This window comes from Apis mellifera, linkage group LG14 (assembly GCF_003254395.2).
Source record: "Apis mellifera strain DH4 linkage group LG14, Amel_HAv3.1, whole genome shotgun sequence".
In the NCBI taxonomy this organism is placed as follows: domain Eukaryota; kingdom Metazoa; phylum Arthropoda; class Insecta; order Hymenoptera; family Apidae; genus Apis; species Apis mellifera.
Window position 1 is genome coordinate 10,012,982 of NC_037651.1, and position 25,289 is coordinate 10,038,270.

Below are 25,289 nucleotides of genomic sequence, written 5' to 3' on the forward strand. Positions count from 1 at the left end.
ATAACAAAATGTAGCGAGATACATACGGATAATTGGATTAACGAGGGTGGAAACGAAGATTTTATAGAAAAAGGAAAATGGCGGTAATCGGTGAATGGGGTCCGGCAGCGTCGTCGGGAAACCGCTTCCGTCCATCCGTTCATCCCGATATCGCGGATACCGAGTCGAACCCTCACGTGGTGGAGAGGACATGCGCGCACCCTCCGCAAATCCGCGACAGTATATAAGAGAAGACCGCGAATCTCCAAGTCTCAGTCCGCCCTCGAGAGTGTGCAAATCACGCGCACGCAAAAATTAACAACGCATTAACAACCGTGTGTTTGCGATCATCCAATCGTGCATCCATACTTTGTATATATATCCATAATTGTTCGAGAAAGGACAAGAATTCAAAGAGGAGCCAAACCCTGGACGGAAAAAAGAAATCACAGTGTTGAACAGAAAAAGAAACGAGAAGAAGAATCTCAAAGACCAAGTTTCTTTCCTAGTATTCAATTACTCCAAAGTGTGAAACAAAGTGTGTTCGATCCGAGAAAGCTCGTGTTTTTCCTCATACATCCGACAGTTTTTCTCGAAAAGAAAGGAAACGAGGATTGCAGCGAAACAAAAAACAGAAAAGGAAGAGAATTCGAGCAAAGAGATTTCGATTGAACGTTTCGATTGCCGAGGGATGGAGGATACGACGAGGCTGACCGATCCGGAGGACGAGCGGCGGCGAGAGAACGTGAAGGGGGACGCGAAGCGGAGAGCGAGCCCGAGCGGGGGCCAGGCGAGATCGTCGAAGCAAGAGTTCGGGGACGACGAGTGCAGCACGGACAGCGGGTGCAGCAGCGGGGGGAGCAGCGGAAGCGCGGAGAGGCTGTCGCGGCGCGGAAGCAGCGAGCGGTTGTGCCGCGCCGCAAGATTATCGAGGACCCACTGCTATTTGGACAGGCTTCGGGGCCGGCCTACGCGCTCCCAGGAGAGGCTCTCCTCGGTGCAAAGGAGCTCGGCGCGCGTCCGTGCCAAGTCCTCCCGCTCGTGGAGCCCGGGGGACGTGAGGGGCGTCGGGAGGACGTCCGAGTCCCTCTCGTACTCGTCCACCCCCTCGGACGCGCACAGCAGCGCCGACAGCGACTCGTTGAAGAGGTCGAGCACGGCGGACGCCCTGCGAAGGGCCCTCCAAACGCTCAAGATATCCACGAAATGGGAGGGGAAGGAGAACAAGCACGCAACGAAGAAGAGCCCGAAACGGATACTTCGCAGCCCGGTCGCCTACACGTACGTGAAGGGACTTTCGGGGCTGCCCACTCAGAGGGTTCCAAGGAACGTTGCCCAGCAACTGGCGATGCCCTGCTCCTGTCAAAATTCCGTCGGTATATACCGATAAGAAGGGAAATTCGAATTCTTTCATACGATCGAATCGATTCTCTCTTTCTTTCTCTCTCTCTTTCTGTATCTATCTTTCTCTCGCAGCCCCGTTCACGAGAACATTTTCGCGCAAACGGGGTCACACTATTTGGACCATTTCTACCATTCGACGAATAGTTTTCGCCCGATCTTTCATTATCCATCCCTTCCTGGTTTCTACTATTTTTTCAATCGCGGTTGTTCCAATTTTGCCGCCATTTTCTTAAACCACGACCAAAAACGATTGGATTGAAAAATGTGTATATACCGATGGACGATTAAAGGGGGGAGAGGAAAAAGGAAAAAGGAAGGAGAGATGGAAAAAAAACGATCGCAAACGTAGTATCGACGGTGTACTCTTTTTTTTATCGTACAACGTGTTTTGCTTTTTTGGCAAAACGTTTCGAGAAAACGTTTGCGGATCCAGAAAAGAAGAAAAAATGCGTTCCCCTCTTGGTCGCGAGATTAATTTTCGTCGAAGAGAGGAGTGCAAGCGAAAAAAAAAGAAAAAAGAAAAAAAGAAGAAGAGGAGGAATTCAAGAAGGAAAGTTGCATCCATATTCGTAGGATAGGAGGTACATCGACGTTACCGATCGATTTTAAATTGTTATTACGTCTCTTATTACGTAAGCGAGATAGATCACTGTAGACGAGCAACGTAGCCGTGCAACTTATGTATGTATCTTTTGTAGTGCAGAACGATTAGTTACATACGATAAAGGGAAAAAAAAAAAGAAAAAAAAAAAAAACATGTATACACAAGCGATACCAATTACGTTTAATACGAATCAGAGAAGAGGGAATAATACGAATAATACGATCGATCGACGATCTTTCTTACATACCATATAATCTTCTTTGTCGAAATTTGTCGCAACGCGTTTCTATCGAAGTAATGTTATCACGCGATATATACGAGTCAATTACGAAACGAACGCAAACGTTCGAGATCGAGCGTTTGCCTTTGAGGTAATACGAGAAGCGAGTGCTCAAAAAGAAAAAAAAAAGAAAAAAAGAAGACGAAACGAAACGAAATATTACAAAAAAAGAAAAAAAGAAAAAAAAAGAAAAATACTCGCTCTCTTTATCGTTTTTTTAACGTTCGATGATCGTGAATATCTCGGATAAAATTGGACAATTAACAATCGTTCGTTGAGAGAATAACATTTTAAAACATATCAATTCGCATTAACGAAAAATGGTATCGCGGTTTTCGGTCGGCGGCAACCGGTCGAGTCTCGGGATCGGTGAATTTCGTTTGTTGCGTCGCCGATCCCTCCCTCCCCTCCCCTCCCTCGCCCCCCGAACACGATGAACGAGTTCTGGAAGTTCTTTATTTCTTTCGCAAGAATCTGGCGTTTCGTTAACCGAGAGAGAAAAAAAAAAAAAGAAAAGGAAGAGATAGCCAACATAATCCGACCTCGTTTTTTTCGTCATCGACCGGTTGCGATCGAATCGAAAACGAAGGAGTAGCGAAGGAAAGCGTGGAAGGAAAAATCTTTCTCTCGAAACTTTTCCCGTTCGAAAGTTCATTCGTTCATTCGCGCGACGATCGACGAACGTATATGTATACGCGATCTTTCAGTGCCTTGTAAATATGTATCGCGTGTATTATCACGGTATATCGCGAAAACAGATCGGCACAATATTGGGAGAGATGATTCTGAAGGGAGGGGGGGAGGGGGAGTAATAATATAATTAAACGCCTAACGAATTCGAATGCGCGATCGATCCTCGAATCGAAAGAAAAACAAAAAAAAAGAAATACGAGGAGAAATGTGCAAGAATGATTAAAAAAAAAAAAAAAGGATGCATAAAGAGAAATATGCATAATCTCAGGACTGAATGTTTTATATTAAGTATTACCTATGTCGATACTATTTGTAGTTTTACGTTTCAAATAAACGTTTTTCATTCAAAACCATTTTGCCATTCTTTCTCCCCTTCTTCGCGGCCAATTAATTTATCTAACTTTTATTTATCTCCCTATTTTCATTTATTCCAAAAACGAACAACGATCAATTCGTTCTTCTTCAAAAATATGATAACGATTCGAAGCGAGCTCGCCTCGACGAGGCAAAGATTTCCGCTCGCAGCGGTTCAATGGAGAATGGAGGCGGCTATCCCTGTGCGTGCAACGTGCCCGTTGCCGGAACACGTTTTCACGCGAAAAGACGTGGAAAACGTGGAAGGACGACCCTGGTCCGTTTATAGCTACGGCCATGACAGAATCAACCAGAGTTGACCCAGTTGCAGGGGTTTGCACCCCGTGACGTCATCGGGCAAGCAACGCCATTCACGACCCTTCTTTGACCCAGATCAGTTCTAGTGTCGTCCCTACGAAATACCATAGTTCATTCAACGATATCTTGCCACGCATACGATAACCGATAAACTTGCAATTTCTCGCATTTCCCTTTTCCCCTTTTCCTTTTTTCTTCCCCTCCTCCTCTCTTTTTCTTCTTCAACAAATCAACAGGGACGAACGTCGACCGGGGGAGAAAGGAAAACATTGGGGAAAAAAACGGAAACGGAGATAGAATGAGGAGTGACGGAGGGTAGACGATCGCTTCAGTTTCCTTTTTCTCCGCTCCGTTTGCCCCAGTTTCCCTTCCAAATCAGTGACGTCACCGGCGTCATTGAGAAGGCCGTCGACAACGCGTCCCAATTTCCAACGCTCGCGATTCAATAAACCAGCGGTACGAAGCCGCGTACACGCGCCGCCATTCGTTAGGCGACGATTCATCATCCCGTTCCGTGTTCGTAGCACGTGTGCATTGTACGCGCTAATTATACGCGTGTACGCCGCGTCCTCTCCTCCTCCTCCTCTTCCTCCTCTTTCTCCGGAGAAGAATTTTTCGATGGCGAAAAGGAAGGTTCGTAGTTGAATGAGAAAGAAAGAGAGAGAGAGAAAGAGAGAGAGAAAAAGGGAAAAGAAAAAAGAAACGGATCAATCGGAGCGGACGAATCGAAAATTCGCAGCTACGCTCCCCAACCACCCCATTCAGCCACCGATCATCTAGCAGAGGCGCGAGAAACGTACGGCCGGGTCGTTGCGCTTTGTCGATGACGTGGATATTACGTCACGTTGCCATGGCTACCGTCGCCCCCCGCCCTCCTCGCCAAACTCCGTAAAAATTGGAGCTTCGACCTCGAATTAGGTCGGCGCTTATTCCTACTTCTCGAACGCGAAGAAAACGTCGGTTTTCAACACAGAAACTAGACGAGCAGCCGATGACCGCGGAATATCTCGAATATTTCACATCGAGTATACGTCGTATAAAACGTTTCTTTTTTTTTTTTTCCTTTCGTTTCGTTTCGTTAAAGAAATAAGCAATTAAGTTTAGCTTAAATTTTTCTTCTCTGTATATAGATGGAGAGATCGATCTTGTTGAGAGTTCACAGAGACGTTTACGAGAGAAGGAAGAATGAAGGGGAAAGGGAATGAAGAAAAACAACAAGTCCAATCGTGTAGAATTATAACGTATATTATTTCTTTCAACGTAACACAGTATTATTATCATTATCATCCTCGTTACAATAGTTGTGCGAATTTTCTTGTTCGTTCGTATTTTTTATAAATAAATCGCTCGCGATCCTCTATATTTGTAACGCTGATAATATATGAAGTCGCGATGATGATTCTAGTAACGATAACAATAATAATAATAACAATAATAATGGTAATAATAATAATAATAGTAATAGTAATAATAGCGATAAAAGATAATAATTAATCAGAATCTTAATTGTCAATCGTAATAATCATGATTAATAGTAATATTTTCTATCAACTGGTAACGCGAAGATTACGATTGCTTTTCCTTTCGCACGAATATACATAGGCACAAATGTGCGCGTTGAAGCGTTTGTCAAGTTTGATTGATCGATCGAATTTATTTCGGACAGCGATCGAAAATATTGTCAAGAGTATTATATTTCTCCCGGATATAAAGATTTTACAATATTTCAAAGATAACAACGAACTTTCGTATCTAGAGGCACTATCGTTCACCGAGTTTTTTCTTTCTCATCGATGCAATTTCCACAATTTTTTTATCGCGGTCATCATCCTTGAATAAAGATTCTCTCCTCTGTTCCAGACGAGAGAAATAGATAGATAGATAGATTTTAGATTAGATAGACAGAGAGAGAGAGAGAGAGAGAGAGAGAGAGAGAGAACGAAGAAAAAAGAGCGATACGATATAATCGTTCGAGGCTTAAGATTATACGAGTCAATAGAAAAAATCGGACGTTCTTTTAAGTGTAAAAAGTTTCGTGAAAATTCGAAAGGGAGCAAGGGAGCTATTATTAAGAATAAATAGTAAACGTATAGATATTTTTATCATTGGTCGCGAACATTTCATCTATTTCATATCTTGTTTCATGACGTATGATTATCATCTATTTCGAATCGAAGAACATGCTGCTTCTAGAAGAAAGTTTATTTACCACTTCTTTTTCGTTTCGTTTAATTTCGTTTGATTCTTTTTTTTTTTTTTTTTTTTTTATATATCGTTTCGTTTCGTTCGCTTCTTCGTTTCCACGTTCGTTCACGTGTTCGTATATTATTTTTAATTTGTATAGAAGATTGAAAAGGCTTGATAATAAGAATAGCGAATAACGGAACGGTGCTACGGCGTTCAAAGCCGCTTCGTGCAAATCTCTTAACGCTCTATCGTTAAACAAGCTCGCGGCGGCTTTGCTTTGCTCAAGATTGTCTACAATTTCGTGTAAATATTAATTTGTATGTAGCGTGATTCCCTCTCGCGAATATATGCGGCTACGTACGAAGCGATTTGAACGATAATTTCAACAAAGGAGATTTCTTCGACACGAGTCCCCAAGCAGGATGAACGTTTTTTAATTTATTCGAAGGCATTCGTTCAAGTGTTGATCAGCACAAACGATTCGTCGATCTGCGCTCAGCCCGTGGAACTTTTATGCACGTTCTAAAAAAAGAAAAAACAATCCAAAATTTCTATTTAATCCTTCGATCGTAGTAATCTGTCGTAGTATCCAGACAATCTACAATAATCATTGTGAATTGCAATAAATATTAGCTGCTGAAATGATTGGCCGCTGTCGTTTAAAATTGATAAAACGAAAAGGCGAATAAAAGAAAGCAAAAATAGTTTTTTAATCCAAGTTGAAACAATTTTGAAGGCTGAAGTAAAAGTATCTGTTGTAAAGCATATATTTGCAAGGAAAACGAATTATTTATTAGAAGGAAATGTATAAAAAAAATGTGAACGAAGCGTTGTTCTTTATTTTTTTACGTATATGAACACCGCAAACGATTAGTATTTATAAAACGTACGAGGGAAAGGCTGAACGAAGCACGTGCGTTTTATAATTGTTGCAAAACACTACCAATATGATTAGACCGTTCGAAACTAAAAAAAAAAAAAAAAAAAAAAATTAACATTCGTCATTGCGATTGTTTAGAAAAAAAAAAAGAGCAGGAAAATTGATTCTTCATGCGCAACTACATGACTATTATATGAGAATACCAATAATTTCCTTGTTTTTTAGAAAACAACTTACCCGTTCTATTCACTGAGTACTGGCAGAAGAGACCTTACGTGATAATCAGATTTAAAAAAAAAAAAGAAGACAATATTAGCTCGTGATTTCGCGGATTATTTTTTTTTTTATTTTTTTCTTTCAGAATCAACGATTCGATCAAAAATCTAACGTAACATAATAAATATATTCGTTGTAACAGCGAAACACTCCGTCTACTTACAATTCGATGCTTTGAATCGTAGACGTGGGACACGTAGTTTCTACCTTGACATGGCAATGCTTGTGACACTTCATTTGACAGTCTCTACACTCGTAACCCTGCTTGCCTAATCTTCGCGCAAGCGTCCGTTTGCACACCTCGCACACCGTCCCACTGAAACAAAACATTTCAGGTCACCTTGCGCGCTTAGTTTCCACTGCCCTAGTATCTACTCGATACTTACCCAGCCATGTGTTTCGCTATGAAAGTGTGATCGTTAAATATATGAAGTTTTGTGCCCTTCTTTCGCCATTTACTTTTTTGCGCGAGCGACAACGGTACTAGGTAATGTCTGAAAAAGCAAAAGATGACGCGCGTCAAAACATACTTCGCCGTTCGGAATAACGCGTTAAATGATGCGTGATGTATAGATATAGATAAAAATGTTACGTTTGTTTACTTTTTGATACCGTTCTCGAGCGTTTCGAGGACCAATGTAGAAGCCTCGTTAATGTAAGTTTTGGTCGACGCCCCGCTTATACCGGATGCCTCGCTCAAACTCGATCTCCTCGATTGTTCCTCCCTCCCTGGTATCGATAAACGAGCTATAAAATTCAAGCGAAACGGTCGTTTGCACCTCGTAAAGTTAGTACAGCGTGGTGGTAGCGTTATTGGCCAGAGAGGAAATTTGCATTGGCAGCGGCTATTAGCATCGCAGTGATTTTTTTTCGCGACTCCTCGATCGAGCATTTTCCATTTGCCAAAGCTTCCTTATTAAAATATGCTCTCTCTATATGCATCGTATCGTCGTCAGTCATCTCGTACTCACCGACCATCGTGCATCGTTGGACGAATTCGTGCGCAAAACAAACAACAAGATAGAATTTCACGCTTGAACGATTTTGAACTATTTCAACTATATATTGGGGGAGGGGGGGAGGGGTGAGGAAAAGGCTAACCGAATCAAGAAGAGAATAGATTTCACGAAATTTCAAGATTGATAGGGCAAACGTACCCGAGCCAGGATCACGAGCCCTGTCCGCGGATATAGATCTGGAGTGTGGATCCTCGTGATTCGCATCGCCTTCCGGTCCAACAGATCTGCTTCTCGTCTTCGATCGACTCAGCCGTTTCTTTATCGTGCCAAAGAAATCTCGACGTTTTCTTCTCGTTCTTCCCCTCTCTACAATAATTAGAAGATGACACGCGATGGTTTACGACTCGACTATACCACCAAAGTTTCGACTATACGTCGCGTACACGTGGTGAAAGAGGAGAGAGGGAAATCATGCGGTAAAATTATTACCTTCGGAATTGGAAGAATTCGGTGTGCTTTCCGGTCCCGACGTCACGCTGGTATCTTTCGGTCCATGCTGAAACGAAGGAAGTTGTTAAATTGTTTATACACAGGTAGTTAAGGTTATGGTTTGCAAGCATCGGTTACAGAATATTTTTTGAAAAGGTTTTGTTTTCTTCGAATCGAGTCTAACGTTCCAATTGAATGTTCAGAAGAAGGACGTATGATCAGATCTCGTGAAATTTAATAATCGTAATAAACGTATATTGCAAACAGGCAATTGTGTAATATATCATACGCTCTTCCCCCGTTTTATTTACGAGAAGTAAATAACAAGTTCAATAATGAGAAATTAGAAACGTTAAAAGAACAGGAGAAAAGGGGAAGAGGGGAAAAAAAAAAAAACAAATATCTCGTAACAAGGAGAATAATTACCTCCGGAGAGATCTCTTGCCAGTTCCCACTTTCCGTTAGGGCGACCTGTGGAATTAGTAAACAACACGCCACTCAACTGACGATAATTAGTGTTCTCGTAAAACGCAAGGCATTGCTTGATTTCCATAAATGCTCGTAATGCAAGAAAAAGATGCGATAAATACGAAAGGAAGTTTCTCGAGAAAAAAAAAAAAAAAAAAAAGATACTATCGCGATTTTTTTCTCAATTTTACTGGGACGCAAATTGGAGAGACAACAACGTGTGTAATAATAATAGAAGAAAGGAGGATTGGAGAGACACGAGTGGTGTAACACGGACTTTCGATCCGAAACCGAAGCGAGATTGTCGCGTCGACGATGCGTATGTGTATGCGCGCATGTGTGTGTGTGTACGTGCGGGACGACACGACGTCAAGCTTACCTTAACTATCTGCCGCTCTGGCTGCTGCAAAAAAAAAGAAGACACCACAAAAAAAATAGACAATAATCAATTCGGTGTTAGTAGTAATACGTGAAGAAAAAAATTCGTATATAGATAATTTTATGTATCGAAACGCGTGCATGCATTTATTTACCCTTTGCTGGCTGTGCACTATCAACGTTCCTTTATTCCCGTTGCTCTGACCGGTTCTGTAAGGCGAGTCCACCACGTTCCCGTTCGTCAGGTAATCTGCGAATTACGATCGATACGGTTTCTTTAAAAATTTTTCTCTCCTCCTTTCGATCGATGGAGGGGGGGGGAGAAAAAAAATTTATATATATATATATATAATTTAATAAGATCGACTTTCTACGTCCAACGTTCTACCAAGCATCCGTCATTTCGTCTACCAGATAATTTTCCGCGTCTGGCAAACGCGGCCGTGCGATTATGCAAGCGTTGCGTATTGCTGTCATTACGATCTGCCAGCCTCGTTTCTCTGGTAGTCGAAATAACTTTGAAGAATTGTCGAATTCGTTCGTGGAGCCGAGCGTAAAATCGCATCATATCGTGCTGGGGGGTGGAGTGGGGGGAGGGGCGGGAATCGTTAAAGCCAATCCTAGTTACCTAAGAACGGGGTGGAGTGGAAGGAAAAAAAGAGGGGAGGGAGGGAAAAGTGGAAGAATTTTTACATACGTTTACATGCGAATTGCACTACGTGATAGCGGATACCGTGAAGAAGAAAGGCAAGTTTCTTCGGGAAAAATAAAAGAAAAAAAAACTCGTTTTAAACGATCGATATAATCTACGCTCTTCTACGTGCTTTTTCTTCTACGTAGAAAAAAAGGGATCTACTATTGTTAAAAAAAAAAAAAAAAAGGAAAAAAAAACAATAGTAAAATTAGCCTTTGCAGGGGGGCTACGCGAGAAACGCGAAGAAAAGGAAAATATTTAATACTACGAAGGTATCGCTACGTATATGTATTTCACACTTGTGAACACGAATGCAATGCCTTTCAGATAAAGTAATAGGTAATTACCCCCTTCGGGTTGAACGGTAGAGTCGTACAAGATAAGTGTGCTGTTACCATTGTTGTAATTTAGATTATTGTCGCTGATGAGATTTGTCGGGGTGTAGGTACGAGGAGTCGGTGACACCGGCTTTATCGTCTCCTTCACCTTGTAAGGTTTGTTCCCAATTTGAGGCACCTCCGCACCCTCGATGAATAGAAACTGAGAAAAGAGAGAGAAAGAGAGAGAGAGAGAGAGAAAAGAAAGGAAGAGAACGAGAAACAGAGAGAGAGAGAAAAAGAGAGAAAGAGAAAGAGAGCGAAAGAGGGAGAACGAATGAAACGAACACGAAAGAGAAAAGGAAAAAACAATGGCAATAGCAAAAATTGAACATTTCTTTCTTTAAAATAATATCACGTTCGCTCATCGTCGTTTCTACAATCCATATATTACTTACCTCAACGGTCAGCGTGCCGGTAATATCTTCCTCCTCGTAAGGTCGATTTTGAAGAGGTATTATCTGCCTTTGGCTCGGATTCGCGAGAAGCTCGTCGATACCCACGATTCCCAGCCCTAAGAATCGTTGCGATTTATTCGCGCGATCGTATACCTCCAACAATACCTCGGACGTGTTCCGATTAACATCGCTGGAAAACGTGGAACAAATTAAAACACGCCGTTGACCGACACGCCCGTCCTTCCCCTAAGTAAGAATCTCACAATAAGAATGCTTCGTCCCACGACGGGTTTCTAGTATCCTTCTTCACGGACGTTTGATTCTTTTGAGGGGGCTCGTCCAATTCAACGACGCAATACGGCTCAACGGCTCCCTGCTCTCCGCCCAATTCCGCGGCTCTCGCCACTTTGACGAGCAACCGCCTGTCGCTGACCACGTACTGGTTTTGAGACAGGGTCGGGCTCTGTGTCTGAAGCCGTTGCCGCGAGCTTTGAAGCGAGCTGCTCGACGTATGCTGCGAGGGTAGAGAACGAATATTAATCACCGATTAATTGTGAAAATCGTGATACGAATTCACTCACCACGTTGTCGTAGTGCATGGGGATCGAGAAGGTTGGCTGGGTGGTCGCCGGTTCCCTCCATAACCGCGGGCAGCTCGGATATTGGAACAAATTCAGATGGACATTGATCCCCCTTAACGCTCCTATCACGATTTCCGTTACGACCTCCTGCAATTGGCTCTCGTCCAGATCTTTCTTTATCGTGCCCACTTGGGCCAATGAAACTTTCACCTAACATAAAATTTTCGAGATATGTATAAGCGAGAATTTTTTTGGGGAAGAGGAAAAATTAAGAGTGAGAAAAATACTAACGTCCGGCCAGCCGTCGCATTTCAAATCGAGGAGAAGCTTCTCCGTGATACAGATGACGTTCAATCGGGCGCGGAAACGGTTCACGTTCACTCGATAGTGACTTACTTCGAGTTTCTCGGCTTTCCGACGGAATGCTTTTAACTGCAAGGCTGGAGTTGCTTCGCAGTCGCACGTGATCGTCTGAAACGGAACAGATTCGAGAGAATGTGAGATGATGGATCGAATGGTGGGTCGATTTTTCGAATACGTACCACGTCGTCCTTCGAGTCGCATTCGCAAAAAATGTTGGAGAGATTCGGTGGATGGGTTTCAGGTAAAACTCGAACGAATTCGACCCCGACTCCGTGCTGAAAATAAGGAAAAGAAGAATGAAGCAGAGTGAATGAATATTTTCGAAAAAAAAAAAAAAAAAGGAAAGAAGAATTAGTTAGTTTTTTTTTTCTTAGCTGAAACAAAACGTTTCGCTCAATGTAAGAATTTATAATAACTGAGCCAACTATAAGCTGGTGTATAATTTGACTAAGCTTAAAAGCTGATTCCTAGGACCTCGTCGGTAAAATTGTCCGATAATAACTCGTAATCGCGTTGAGCCGGCGTTTTCGTTGCTCAAGAAACACCTACGCGAGAAGATTGCGTATGTGTTATTTAGCCGAGCCGATTGTTGTCTTACACAGCACGCGACGAAGACTTTGTCGAGCGAACAAAGTTCACCGCGGATTAAATATTATTCGTTTCTTTTTTTTCTTTTCCTCTTTTCCTCTCAATTCGACCATCGATTTTTCGAAAACTCGACGACAACGTAGAAGAAAACGTAGAAGAAAACGTTGTTGTTATTTACATATTACAAATTGCGGAGATCGTTTCTCTCACCTCGTCGACAGAGTTGGCGGTAAATTGATTGAGAGACGCGACCCAAACGGCCAACAGCTCGTCCAAAATCGCTGGATCGGAGTAGAGCCAAACGATAACCTCGTTGACCCAGCGGACAGCGTCGGGGTCGGCTCCAGTTGCCGTCGGTAGATGCAAACTTTTGCTGCTTCTCGCCGGGCTGATCAGAGCGCCGGATGTCTTCCTGGTGAGACGTTTGCGGACAGGAGGTGTCGGCGGGACGTAAGGCGAGGTAGCGGAAGTTGGACCGGCGGCACCACCGACGGATGCAAGCGATCCGGAACCGGCGCCGCCACCACCTGCCCCGGCCCCCGAGGATGGAACGATTTTTTGCTTGCCAAGCAAAAGCAATTTGCCGCCACTACCACCTCCACCACCAGTACCACCACCACCACTGCCGCCACCACCACCAGCACCACCACCACCACCACCACCACTGACACCGACGCTATCACCGTGGACGATATGGCCGTCCTTGGCGGTAACTATTGTCCCAGAACTGAGCCCGTTCAAAACGAACCGATTGTAAACGTATTTGCCGACGCACAGTACCATCAATCCGAACAACATCCAGCCGAATATGAGCATCGACAAGGTATCCATGGTCGTGTCACCAGCCGAGTCGAAACTGCATATCAGATCGTCCACCCGCTCGGCCAAGTCGGCCATATTGCCCCATCGTTCGGCCAACCAAGTCCAATTGGATTCCAAAAACATTCTTTTCTATTTTCACCCGCTAGCGGGCAGCGCCCCACTACTACCGTATTACAAGTTATTAATAGATCTTGCGCATACCCTGGGCCCCCAGGATACGGCACTGCCCCTGTCTCGCGACCGCCTCTCTCAACAGTTTTCCTTTCCCTGTCTCATTACCGACGTCTCGATCTTCGCCTCGATTTTGCTTTTCGCTCGATCTCGCGACCACCTTTTCTTTTCACTTCCGTCTCTCTCCTCCTCCTCGATGCGGATAAATCTCTCTCCTCTTATTTCCAAATCTATCGCCGATTCGCACTGTTGCAAAGAAACGATCGTGGAATAATCATCGACTAACGCGATTCTTCCTTTAGAAGATAAATTTCGATTCCTTGAGATTCTTCGTTACTTGGACGATTGATATCTTGGGTAAAACTGTGATGATATCACTGTGCTGATGAACGTGGTGACTGTGATCGTGACCGTAATCGTAATTATTCCCACTTTGCTAACCCATAAATGCGTTTGATTTCATTCCCTCGCGCTGAAAAAAAGAAAAAAAATAACCGTCGACCGATCGATGAACGCACGTGGATCGAAACTATGGAGAGAGTACGTCGATGCTCTCGTTTATGGATCGAAATTATTGCTCGTCGATCGGGCAATGCAATTAATCTTCGATCGACGAGAGTAAACGTTGAGTATATTTTAAAAGTATGATTTCATACTTGGGTGGAATAAGAAAGAAAAAAGGAAAAAAAAAAAACGATCGCGAACATAAAAAAATAAGATACAAGGCATGAAAATTTATCAGTGTTGTTTTCGTGCTCGGTCAATGGTCGAGTCTTCCCTTACAAGCGCGGTGTCTTTGAATGCGTCATCACTCGCGATTCTCGTATCGCATCATGTTTTATTTGTGGCAGCTTTCGTGGTAGCTATCAGTCGACCGTGTGAGACACGGCCGAACGCGTGTTGCTCTCGATCGTTGATCGAGCACCGATCGAGAAAATCTAACGAACGCGCGATCTCCTTCGTCTATTCGATCTCGAATCTCTAATAATCGATAAATCTTCGATTCTGCGAATCTCTAATCTTTCGCAGAAAAATGAAAAACCGTTTTTTTGCATCGTGCAACGGATCCGAGAAAAGCGAGGATTAAAAAAAAATCGATTGTCTCGTTATGTTTTTCAGCGCAGGTAAAAAATAACCTATTTTATTAATAAACGTTCAATCTTCGAGAGCGATGCGAAACACGCGGTACGTCGATCCATTCACGTTTCAGCGTGCCAAATATTGGTCACGGTTCTCACGCGAAATTATCAACAGTGATTCACCGATTCCCAATCTCCCAACTCGTATTCCTTACTCCGAAGGATATGTGTTACGAAACGAATGAACTGGGTTGCAAAACTAACGAGGGAATTCACCACTTTGTTTCACCGACTTTCCATCGATCCGGCGAGCGAGCAAAGACAACCGGCACCAATTCGCATTTCCTTGTACCACCAGCTTCAATTTCTCCTTCGTTTTCGACGATCACGTGTTATTATGCACCAAACAACAAATCGATCAAATCTACCGTACACTGTAGCGCTTACGTTTAACCTAGGATCCGGCACGCGAGATACTTTACGTACACGATCCCGTGCACACGCGAAGCATCTCTTTTCTATTCGTTTTACTCGCAGTCAATTATCGCATCTCTTTCCTCTCTCTCTCTCTCTCGTTTATTTGCCGGCAACTTCGTCGCAGCTCCCTCACAGCCCACGTCGCGTCGCCTCCAAAAATCTCACACTGCGCCGCGTGTCTCTCTCTCCCTTTCCGCTCCTCTGTTGTCGCAACGCGTGGTCGTCCGTGCTCCGTGAGGCGCAAGCGCGTCCACGCTCTGCCGCATTTACCTTTACGACTTTCGTTTCTTTCGTCTCCTCCAGTCACCGATACCACGCGATACCAACGACGAGTGACCTGGTTTTTCCCGCCTGACCAGTCTTTCAACTCAGTTCCACGCTCGTTTACCGCGTTTTTCTCAACTTCCGTCGTCGCGTTACGGCCGCCGAGCGTCCGTAAGTGAAGTACGCGCTTAGGCTCAACGCGATCGAACTCGAAGCGAGAGACGCACGATGTAACCGGCGCCAGGCGATCTCCTTCGACGATTCACCGACGCCGCGTCGGGCGAATGGTACGGCGAACGGCTACGTTCCTACTACTACTACTACTACTACTACATTGCTATTACTACTACTACTACTTAGATCGATCGAGACGCCGCGTCGCGCTCACTCGATACTCTTTACTCGCGTTATCGATTCGCAACGAACCGTGAAACACCCATGGTCGCACCCATGGCGCGCACACGATTAACGAGCAAGTCGTTTCTACCTACGTGTAAACATCTAATCGTTGAACGGAAACGCCGTGGCCGCGATCGGCCATGCTAGATATCCTCCTCGCGCTATCCTGCCTCTTTCGATGCGTCACTCGCTTCTTTCCCCTTCTCTCGATCCCTTCTAACCTCAGCCCTCGGCTCCGTATGCCTTATCTCTCTCCCATCGATGCGAAACCTCCCTACCGCCCTTCTCTTACGTCATATCACGAGCCAGTGACGCATCGTCGCTATAATGGTAAATGGATCGAAAATCAGCAAGCAGTAGCGGAGTAGTGGAGATCGATGCGGTTATCGGTGACCCGCATCCAATGCGAAATACGAATGGATTTCTCGAGAACACGCTCGAAGCCTCGAGTCCCGATTTTTCTTTCACTGATCACGATATGATGGTGATAATGAGCAAGTTTCACGGTTCGTAGAAATCGGGTTACGGATCGTATTCGTAAGAAACACGTTGGATCTATAAATATAATTGGACGAACGGGACGAAAACAATTCTTTTTTCTCTCTCTCTCGTTCATCTAGTTCGAGAAAGGAAAGTTAGTTCTGAAGAATAGATTGAGCGTATACTTTTTATTATTTCGTCATTCATTTACATACAAATATTTTCAAGATACGTTTTAAGAAACAGTGCGTGTTCGGCATCGATTCTTCTAAAACTTTCGGTATTAACGCTGTTAAATCGTAATTCGTATAAATTTTCCTTCGCGCGCGCGCGATCGCTTTTTAAACGCTAATAGAATACGCTACGTGGCCTCGTCGAGCCTTCTCTCTTCGATGAGTCTAGGATACGTTCCGTCGTTGTCGTTGTAGTTGCAATTCCGCTTGATGAAGTAATGACATTTCTCTAAGGGTCGATATCATCGATGTTTCTTGTTTTCTAAACGACACAAGGAGGGGAGGAAGGGAGGGAGGGGAGTGCGAACGTTTCTGAATGTATAGTATATAATCGAAAAAACGCGTAAAACGTTGCTAAATAATCGTCGCTGTGTTATTTTTTTTTTTTTCAGTCTACCGTTTTTAATAACGTTTTTATCAGGAATAATGCTCGTGATTGCCACATTTGTTTTTAACCAAGGTTCTACTCCCTTTTTAATTTGCATCGTCGACGTATCTATACGTATATATTTATATTATAAACAACGACGGGAAACGGCGACGAGACTCGACGATCGACGATTAAGAAGTTAATGCGAGTCAAGGTAATTATTGTACATACAATTGTACGTACGTATGCACACGATGAGATATCGTGTGATTATCGTGATAAGAAATATAATAATCGGCGAGCAAATTATCGAACAATTTTACGTATAGAGCGTTTAAAATAAACAATGTATTTTTTTTTTCTTTCGACCTCTCGTTGCCGTTACGTCGCACGTAATACATAAAATAGTATTTCACTCGTTATTTTTTTCATTATCATACGTGTATTTTTTGCTGATTACATTAATTATAATACACATCGTTTATAATGGCCCTGGACACGTTATTATCTCCCGACTCGGCTCGATACCGAATCAATCCATTCATCGGTATCGGTATAAAAAAAAAAAAAAAAAGCAATGTCGATCCGTTATCGCCACGCTATCTCTTACACGCTCCTTAAATAATTTCAATCGTAACAAAACACTCTTTATGCTCGCGCGTTAATCCTGTCGTTATTAAAATTATCCATGTATGATATATGTATATATAAATATACATATGTTTTAAATATAATATAAATGCACTCTAACACTAGTCGTCGTACTTTTCTCGTACCCCGTGCGATTCACTTCTCCCCTTATATTCGTCGAACGCTATTACCATTGCCGCGCCCAAACATTTCCCTTTTCTCTTCTTTCTACACGCAACACAACACCCACCGTTCCCAACATTCAACGTTTCGCATTTTTAATCACACGCAAGCACGCGCGCGCGCGCATACACATATGCACACACACACACACTCAACGTTGTATTATTACTCTTGCACACACGCATACCTGTTCCACCTGTTGGTTCGATCGTTTTAAAATTTAGCCTTGCAAATTGTTTAAACAACAGTTATTTATCGTCGAATCGTTATTTTTTTTCTTTTTTCTTTTTTTTTTTTTTTTTTTTAAAAAGTCGACGCAACGCGATCGCAAGATTATTCATTACCTTACGTGGAAAGCCTTAAAAAGTTAAAGTTATGGAAATGAAATCAAGTAGCAAAATATAAACGTCGATGTATAAGCATAAAAATTTCGAAAGTCGTACAATGATAGTGGAATGCGATAAGACAGAACGGAATATATTGTTTCAAATGTGAAATGCATCGAGTGGCAAAAAAAAAAGATTTGCCAAGAATATATACGTGCTTATCGTAACAACGAGAGCATTATTTTATTCGGTTCAGTCGGTTGTATCGATACAATTTGTGAACGAAACTGTCTCAAGTCGAAATTTAATGCGAGCATTAAAAAAGATTAGATACTAGTTTTTTTTTTTTTTCTTATCCCCGACTTTAAGAGAAAAATTTAATATGTAATTACAATTTTTTTTTTCCTTATCCCCGATCTTAAGACGAAAATTTAATGTGTAATTACAATTTTAAGAACGATTGCGCGATACGAAGGAAAAAAAAAAAATAAAATAAAATTAAAACGAATTATTTTTAATAGATAATATTTGTGAAAAAATGCGCAAATATCATAATTCTTAGAGATCCAAATCGCATTGAGATTATCTCTTATTAACTCCTTATCTCACGAAAATATTGAAGTGGATATTAATGTTAGCGATTATACTTTTCATTATTATTTTTCTTATACGACTAGAAATTGAAATAAAAAATTTAGTTTGATAATACTTAACATTATCGTTGCGCTCTTAATTAATGCGTTTAATTTAATAATCAGTCATCGTAAATCCGTCTCGTGAAGTAAAGAAAAAGAAAAAAAGAAAAATAAAATAGATAATATTAATATAATAATGAATCATCGATATTTATCATACACGTCATTTAATTTTACATCATGACGTCATGTCGTATCGAATCATATCGTACATCGAATGACATTGATATTTTAACACGTTACGAAATATAACGAATACTGCGAGGAATGGATATGACAATCTTTTTTTCTTTTTCTCTTCATCTCTTTCTCTTACTTTCCTCTCTTTCGCACGCTTTCTTCCTATCGCTCTCTCTCTCTCTTTCTCTCTCTCGCTTTCTCTTTCGCTCGCTCGCTCGCTCTCTCTCTCTTTCTCTCACTCACTCACTTTTTCCTCTTTCTTTCTTTCTATTCTCGATTGCTAACACTCTCCGATCCTGTTCAGTTTGAATGCAATAAATGCCAATAAGCTGGTGCGAATCAGCGTACGTATGGTTATATTATAGATACATAGAATATATATGAACTGCAACGTTAATTTTCTCATTTTCTGTGAGAATCGTACGAGAGACGATAAAAAAATATAAGAACGGAGAGTAGTATACTATTATCGGTAGCAAACATGATCGCCCTGTCATATGTTTGAATTTTGAATTTGTGGCGATCAACGAATGCGTAGATATAAAATCGATCGTAATTTTTTTTTTAAAACGATCGGATAATGGATATATTTCTTGTATTAAAAGAAATTGTGAAACATACTTCTCGAGTAGAATCGAGAACTAACTTTACTGGAAAATCGTGTGGCAGTTGATTGATGATCACTTTATTCTGTTCTACCTGTTTTACAATACCGAAAAACTTTGATTTGGAATGTATTGAACTGTGCGTATTAATGAAATCTGTACATGGAAGTGGTGGTATGTACGAAAAAAATTCAAGTGATATCGATATTGCGAATATAATATTACGTATATTACGTATTAAAAAAAAAAAAAAAATATTTAAAAGAATAAAATTGCATTATTAAACAAAATTCAATGCAAATATTTTTAATTCGATATTTTAAATGCGTCTTAAAGTAGGGATATTTTTATAACGTTATATCTTTTACGTATCTCTTGCTGAATTGAGTTTTGTGATATTTACATAGAAACGCAAGCGTTTTCCATTGTGCGTGAGATCAGCATTTTACGTTACGTCACGTTAGATTGTTCGATTCAATTATGAACAAGTTATCGAAACAGTGTAATCGATATTAATTTGAAAAATCATAAAAAAAAAAAACAAAAATAAAATATTTTAAAAAACGTACAATACCACCGAAGACTAATATGAATGCTAAAATGTAGTGTGCATCGAATTGGTAGAATCAGAATCAATTTTATCCAAAAATCGCATTGCTTACCATTCGCTCAAGTAAGCAACGAAAGGGTACGGTTCACTTAAAACACTAGATTAGATATAACGTACTTACACACAAACATGTCTGATATACATGGGGTATAACTGCATTCCATTTTCGCAAATACGTAGTAAAAAAAAATTCGTGTACGGTTGTCGATGATCGTTTCGGTTGATCTACACAATGGTAGAATCCTTCATTTTTTTTTTCTTCGTTTTAGTTCAAACTGGTCCGCATCTCATCCTTATCTTCTACTTAGTTCCGTTCTGACAGCTGAGAGTATAAAAAAAAAACATAAGCAATTTTTTAATCATTTGAAATTTCCATCTCGATCATTCTTTATATCCTTACCATCTACAATCTCTTGTTTCATCTTTTGAAATTCTTTACGCACTTCCTTGATAATCTCTGCTTTAAATGCTTCCATTTCTTGAGCAGTGAGCACAGCCCCATCGTTAACACCGTTTACTTTTAAAAGTGTATCTTCTGAAGCTGAACCAAACCTCTTGCGAACCGATTTTGGTGATTCGGCACCATTTGAGAATTTATTGTTAGATGAACTATTCTTATCCCATTTCTTATCGGGTGAACTTTCAGGTTCCTAAACATATATAGTATATATATATTATACATAACGATTTGATAATATAAAATTTATCGAGAAAAATTTACTTGTGGTTGCTCGGGTTGTTTTTTCTCAACGGCAGCTCGTCTACGGGCTAAAGTTTTAGCCATTTCATCCATCATGGAAGCCATACCGCCACCTCCACCTCTTCCTAAAGTACCATAATTTCCGCTTCCAGCACTTCCACTGCTACTAGTACTAGAACCACTGTTTTCTACTGGTTGCTGTGATGCCTATAAAAGCAATCGAATAAAGAGAAAATAAGAATTAAAACAAAAAAAAAAAAAAATGAAAAAAAAATCCAAGATAACACAAACCTGTTGCTTCTTTTTAAGACGAGTTGCTTGAATTGCTGCAGCCAACGAATTGGAATCCGGTGATGGCTCGCTATTTGTGACAGAACTTACTGACCCAGTGGAACCAGATCCAGAAAGTGGATTTAGATTAACAGCGTTGATCTTCGGGGCAGGTGGTGGAGGAGGTGGAGGTGGAGCGGCAGGCCCAGCCACTGGTAGCATAGGAGGTGGTTGAGGACCAGCATTACCGAGAGGAGCGTAAACATTAGGATTAACAGGTGGTACGTGATGTCCACTGCCAGGGCCACCGCTAGCGCTGCCAACAGTATTTCCACAAGTACCACCGCTACCACCTACACCGCTAGTGCTACTGTATTGATTCACTGAATTTGATGGCGTTCCATAAGGATTCGTAGCGCTAGAAACTGCTTGTATTTGGCTAGTACCATATTGTGCCTGTGCCTGAGATACAATATTGTACTGAGACTGATTCGGCTGGCCGACACCAACGTTGACTGCGACACCTACCCCATAACCCTGACCTGTTGTCGCAGCTCCGCTACTGGCATACTGACCAATCGAATTACTACTTCCATACTGATTCCCACCAGGGCCACCAGGACCACCAGCACCACTACTACCACCACCGCCGCCATACTGATTTGTTTGTCCAGGCTGTCCACTAGAATACGCGTTAGCGACTTGTCCGTTGTTATTGTAGAAGTTATTCTGATTTCCAGAAGAATACTGGCATGGACTTTGCCCGACGACAGCGACAGTCGCGTATTGACTATTGTTCGGTGCGGCTCCATACTGATTTCCTTGACTACTACCATAAATTGACTGTGCTTGCGATTGATTCGGCAAATTTGATTGAGAAGATGGGGATTGCGCGTATTGGCTCATCATCATTGGAGGTGGTGGTACCGGGACGTTAAAGTTTATCATTGCCGGTGGACACGGCGGAGCTGTTGCCGCCATAGGTGGCTGTGGTGGAGGTACCGGAGGCGCACCCCCGCTCGTCATTTGTGCTGCACTAGTTCCAATGCCACCGGTAACCTGCATCGATTGTATAACAGTTTGTTGCTGAGGTTGCGGAGCTGGAGGTGCTGACGAAGTTCTATGATGACCGGATTGTGGTTGTTGCTGCAATGGCTGCGATTGTTGCTGCTGCTGCTGCACTTGATGTTGTTGTTGTTGCTGCTGTTGCGGAGGTTGTGGTGGCGCTGGCGGCTGCGATTGTTGTTGTTGCATAGATTGTTGAGGTTGTGGTTGCGGTTGTTGTTGTTGTTGTTGTGGAGGCGGCTGTTGCTGTTGCTGCGATGCGAGAGGACAACTTGGAGAAATTGCGTTCGGACTATTTGTTGCTGTAAATGAAATATACACTAAAGATCTCTCTTTGATTTCATAATATTGATATATATTATTATACCTTGGCTTTGTTGAGACATTCTGCGTTCCTGAATAATTGCTACATCTTCTCTGGTCATGGTTCTGGATGAAAAATAAATATATATATTTTTTTAATATAATTTTATGATTTTTTGCAAAATTTTAACAAAATTGAAATTCTCCAAATATAAATATAAAATATAAATATAAAAAGAACGAACCTGTATCCCATATCTTCATCGTATTGAGCATTAGTAGGTTGCTGTTGCTGAAAGACGGATTGTTGTTGAGTAGCGGAGGCAGGTGCAAGACTTCTCGATATATTGCTTCCATTGCTCAATACCTAATATTGGACGATTATTAAAATAAATCCAAAATATATTTGAATTGAGATTTATCGATTGTTAAAAATGCAACAATTAGTTTAGAACTCACATCGAGTGCTTGTAACATCGCCCTAGCAAATGCGTCGGCGTCATCCTTACTGGAGAAATTCAGACCGTATACTTGTTTATTATCTCGCCATTGATGAAATGTGACTGTCGCCTGATTGTATTTTAATCCTTTGAGGATCGCGCAATTGATCACGATTTCGTGATCCTGCAACTTTCTTCCCACTACGCGAAATGTATTATTCACTTGATGATGGTATAACTGAACTTTGGAGAGTCCTGAGGAACTGCCACTTGGTACCCATTTTTTATTAACGTCGTCATATACCATTACCGACGCACGAGCGGACGATATGCTCACTTCGCTGTAACATAAAGAGAACCACATTCTTCACAATATGTTTATCCTTTGCCATATTTATATAGAATCGTGCACTTTTATTTGTATGATAAAATAATTAAAATATTGCAAAAAAATTCTACCAAGATCGATATTCTTCTGGAACAATTTGTTGTCGACGAGAATATGAATATCGTCTCATTGTTTCCTCGCTCTTTGAAATCGTGGAGAAATTATATAAAGATATTTTACTCATAAATATATATTAAACAAAAATTTCTTCAATATCCTGTAAAATGTTGCGTTTGGTGTCACTTTCACCGTGCGCGGACTATGTTAAAACAGCATGAACCGCTCGCGAAATGAGAACAGAACGAAACGGAATACTAAAAGATACTGCCACTTCCTTCTTTGCTCAGCGTACGATCAGACAAGCCCGAGTTCTATGATAAGAACTAGAGTGTATCCGTGATACGCGTGGTTTTCAAATCTTTCTATGCTCTCCGTTGTGATTGTTTTCAAACAAGTTTATAAAATAATCGGCAATGTGTTGCATGTGATTAACATTGATCAAATGTGTGTAATTTAGAAAAATTTCAATAAATAAAATTCTAAGCAAAATTATCTTTATATAGTATATAAATATCTTATATGTATTTTGAAATCTCCAGAATATTAAAGTTAACGTTATTTTTTCGCGTTATTTGTATGTACTTAAGTAGTAGAACAGAGGTTCGCGTCACCAGCCTGTCACGATCATGTTACGGTATAACCCTTTTCAAACAATTCCCTTTCTTTTTGTCTTTAACTCACTCTTTTTCTCTCTCTTTTTTCTCTCCCTCTCTGGTTCTTTCTTTCTTTCTCTCTTATATACATTCATTTCCTTTTTTTTTTCTTTTTTGTTTTTTAAATCTAATTAAGACGATAATTAAATCAAAATAAAATCATTAAATATATATTAAATATCAGGATTTAACCAAATGAAAATTATATATATCGAACATAATATATATAATATGAATCATAATGTGATTCATAAACTGATCGACGTAAATATGTTATCAAACAATTTCATTGATATCTTTTCCTATGAAGTTGTGAAAACGTGTGCCAAAATATTGAATGAATCAATGTTGGTAATACGATAATAATATTTTATATTGTATCATTGACATTCACTTTACTAACAGATTGTATAAAAAAAAAAACAAAATATTAATAAAAGAATGGCTAAGAAAAATGTAGCAAGAATTTTTGTTTGCAGAAGAAATTATAAAATATACGCATGCGTGTAACAGAACTTTCATCTGAGATAAACAAATGTGTGTATTAAAATTATTGTATATATAATATTTTTTTCATCTTATACAAGTATATATGCGCATATGAGTTCAATTTAAATAAAGATAATCCGAAGATATACAACATTTTTATTCACTGTAAAAAAGATAGGATATGAGTATAGGTAGAAAGAAGTTCCGTTTGCTTTTACGATACACAAAGGCGTCGAAACGCAAAATTTGGAAGCATATCAGAATATCTTCCGGCGAGCAAGTCTAAATACGAACAAACGGATGTGTGAAAGGAATATTCGATTAGTAGGGATATAATCGGAAAGTATAAAAGAATTGACACTTATGGATATGTTTGATAAAAAGTCATTGGAAAGCCCTACCCTAAACAATTTTTAGTAAATCCTTTCAAGAAATTTAAACGCTGAAAAAGCATTATGTTGTATTGATGAAGAATGAAAATATCAGTATTGAAGAATAATGAGAAATGTTAAGTTATTAAAAATATCTATTGATAGCCTACAATATAAACAATAGAAGACAAAAAGAAGTAAGTACTTGAACTCATATACTGAATTCGGCTCGATCTTATATGACTCGACCCTCTCTCTCACTCGATGCTGTATCGTATACGTGGAACTTACTTCATGTTTGTTTGACTCGGAAGCGTATGCTATGCTTTCATGCAAGCTGTATTCCTGCTTCTACACAGTATATCACCGATTCCATGAAAACACGCGAGATTCGGGCAGGATTTACGGTAGTTCGACATAAATAACGTACGGCACTAACACCACCCCGACACCCTACCTATGCACATCTGGCCAGCCATATTGCCGACTCCAGGCCTATACTCCTTCCACCCTTCGTCTCGATGTACACGTTTACCTAGAAGGAATACTCGAATTGCGAGCGTTAATACGCTCTATTTTTGCTCTCTCATTCTCTCTGCTTCTTACTTTTTCTTTCTTATTTTGCAATTTTTTTTTTCATATGCAGAAAAATAAAAAAGACTATATAATTATGAATCGAAAACTGATCTTTTTGATTCTTTCATTTAATCGTTATGGTAATTTTTCTATATCTCGTGATTCTTATGATTGTACAGA

At 40.8% G+C, this 25,289-nt stretch overlaps 3 protein-coding genes across 19 annotated transcripts; 1 reads left to right on the forward strand and 2 right to left on the reverse strand.

Annotated features, from left to right (window-relative positions):
- Positions 1–226: 226 nt before the first annotated feature.
- On the forward strand, positions 227–2,778 carry LOC102655815. The gene has a single exon (XM_006565720.3). The coding sequence runs from the start codon at positions 671–673 to the stop codon at positions 1,367–1,369; it is 699 nt and encodes a 232-aa protein (XP_006565783.1). The 5' UTR covers positions 227–670; the 3' UTR covers positions 1,370–2,778.
- Positions 2,779–4,856: 2,078 nt separating this feature from the next.
- On the reverse strand, positions 4,857–16,015 carry LOC727232. 16 transcript variants are annotated; one of them, XM_006565711.3, is made up of 18 exons: positions 14,400–15,347; positions 12,481–13,735; positions 11,862–11,957; positions 11,611–11,790; positions 11,320–11,529; positions 11,002–11,252; positions 10,739–10,928; positions 10,311–10,503; positions 9,425–9,519; positions 9,271–9,294; positions 8,850–8,894; positions 8,424–8,490; positions 8,133–8,300; positions 7,578–7,722; positions 7,362–7,469; positions 7,139–7,291; positions 6,937–6,969; positions 4,857–6,341 (listed from the first exon to the last, which is right to left on the reverse strand). In XM_006565711.3, exons 2-17 carry the CDS (start codon positions 13,213–13,215, stop codon positions 6,942–6,944), a joined length of 2,688 nt encoding a protein of 895 aa, XP_006565774.2. In that variant the 5' UTR covers positions 13,216–13,735; positions 14,400–15,347; the 3' UTR covers positions 4,857–6,341; positions 6,937–6,941. The 16 variants fall into 16 exon arrangements, with proteins under 16 accessions (XP_006565774.2, XP_006565771.2, XP_006565773.2 ...); XM_006565708.3 differs by lacking the exons at positions 6,937–6,969; positions 14,400–15,347 and adding an exon at positions 15,575–16,015; XM_006565710.3 differs by lacking the exon at positions 6,937–6,969 and having other exon boundaries at positions 7,578–7,704; positions 14,400–15,349.
- Positions 16,016–16,571: 556 nt separating this feature from the next.
- On the reverse strand, positions 16,572–25,053 carry LOC727235 (protein enabled). Of its 2 annotated transcripts, none has more exons than XM_016916285.2 (8): positions 24,825–25,053; positions 22,592–22,913; positions 22,378–22,499; positions 22,197–22,258; positions 20,786–22,131; positions 20,516–20,701; positions 20,195–20,444; positions 16,572–20,116 (listed from the first exon to the last, which is right to left on the reverse strand). In XM_016916285.2, exons 1-8 carry the CDS (start codon positions 24,827–24,829, stop codon positions 20,088–20,090), a joined length of 2,322 nt encoding a protein of 773 aa, XP_016771774.2. In that variant the 5' UTR covers positions 24,830–25,053; the 3' UTR covers positions 16,572–20,087. The 2 variants fall into 2 exon arrangements, with proteins under 2 accessions (XP_016771774.2, XP_016771772.2); XM_016916283.2 differs by lacking the exon at positions 24,825–25,053 and adding an exon at positions 23,032–23,411.
- Between the last annotated feature and the right edge of the window lie 236 nt (positions 25,054–25,289).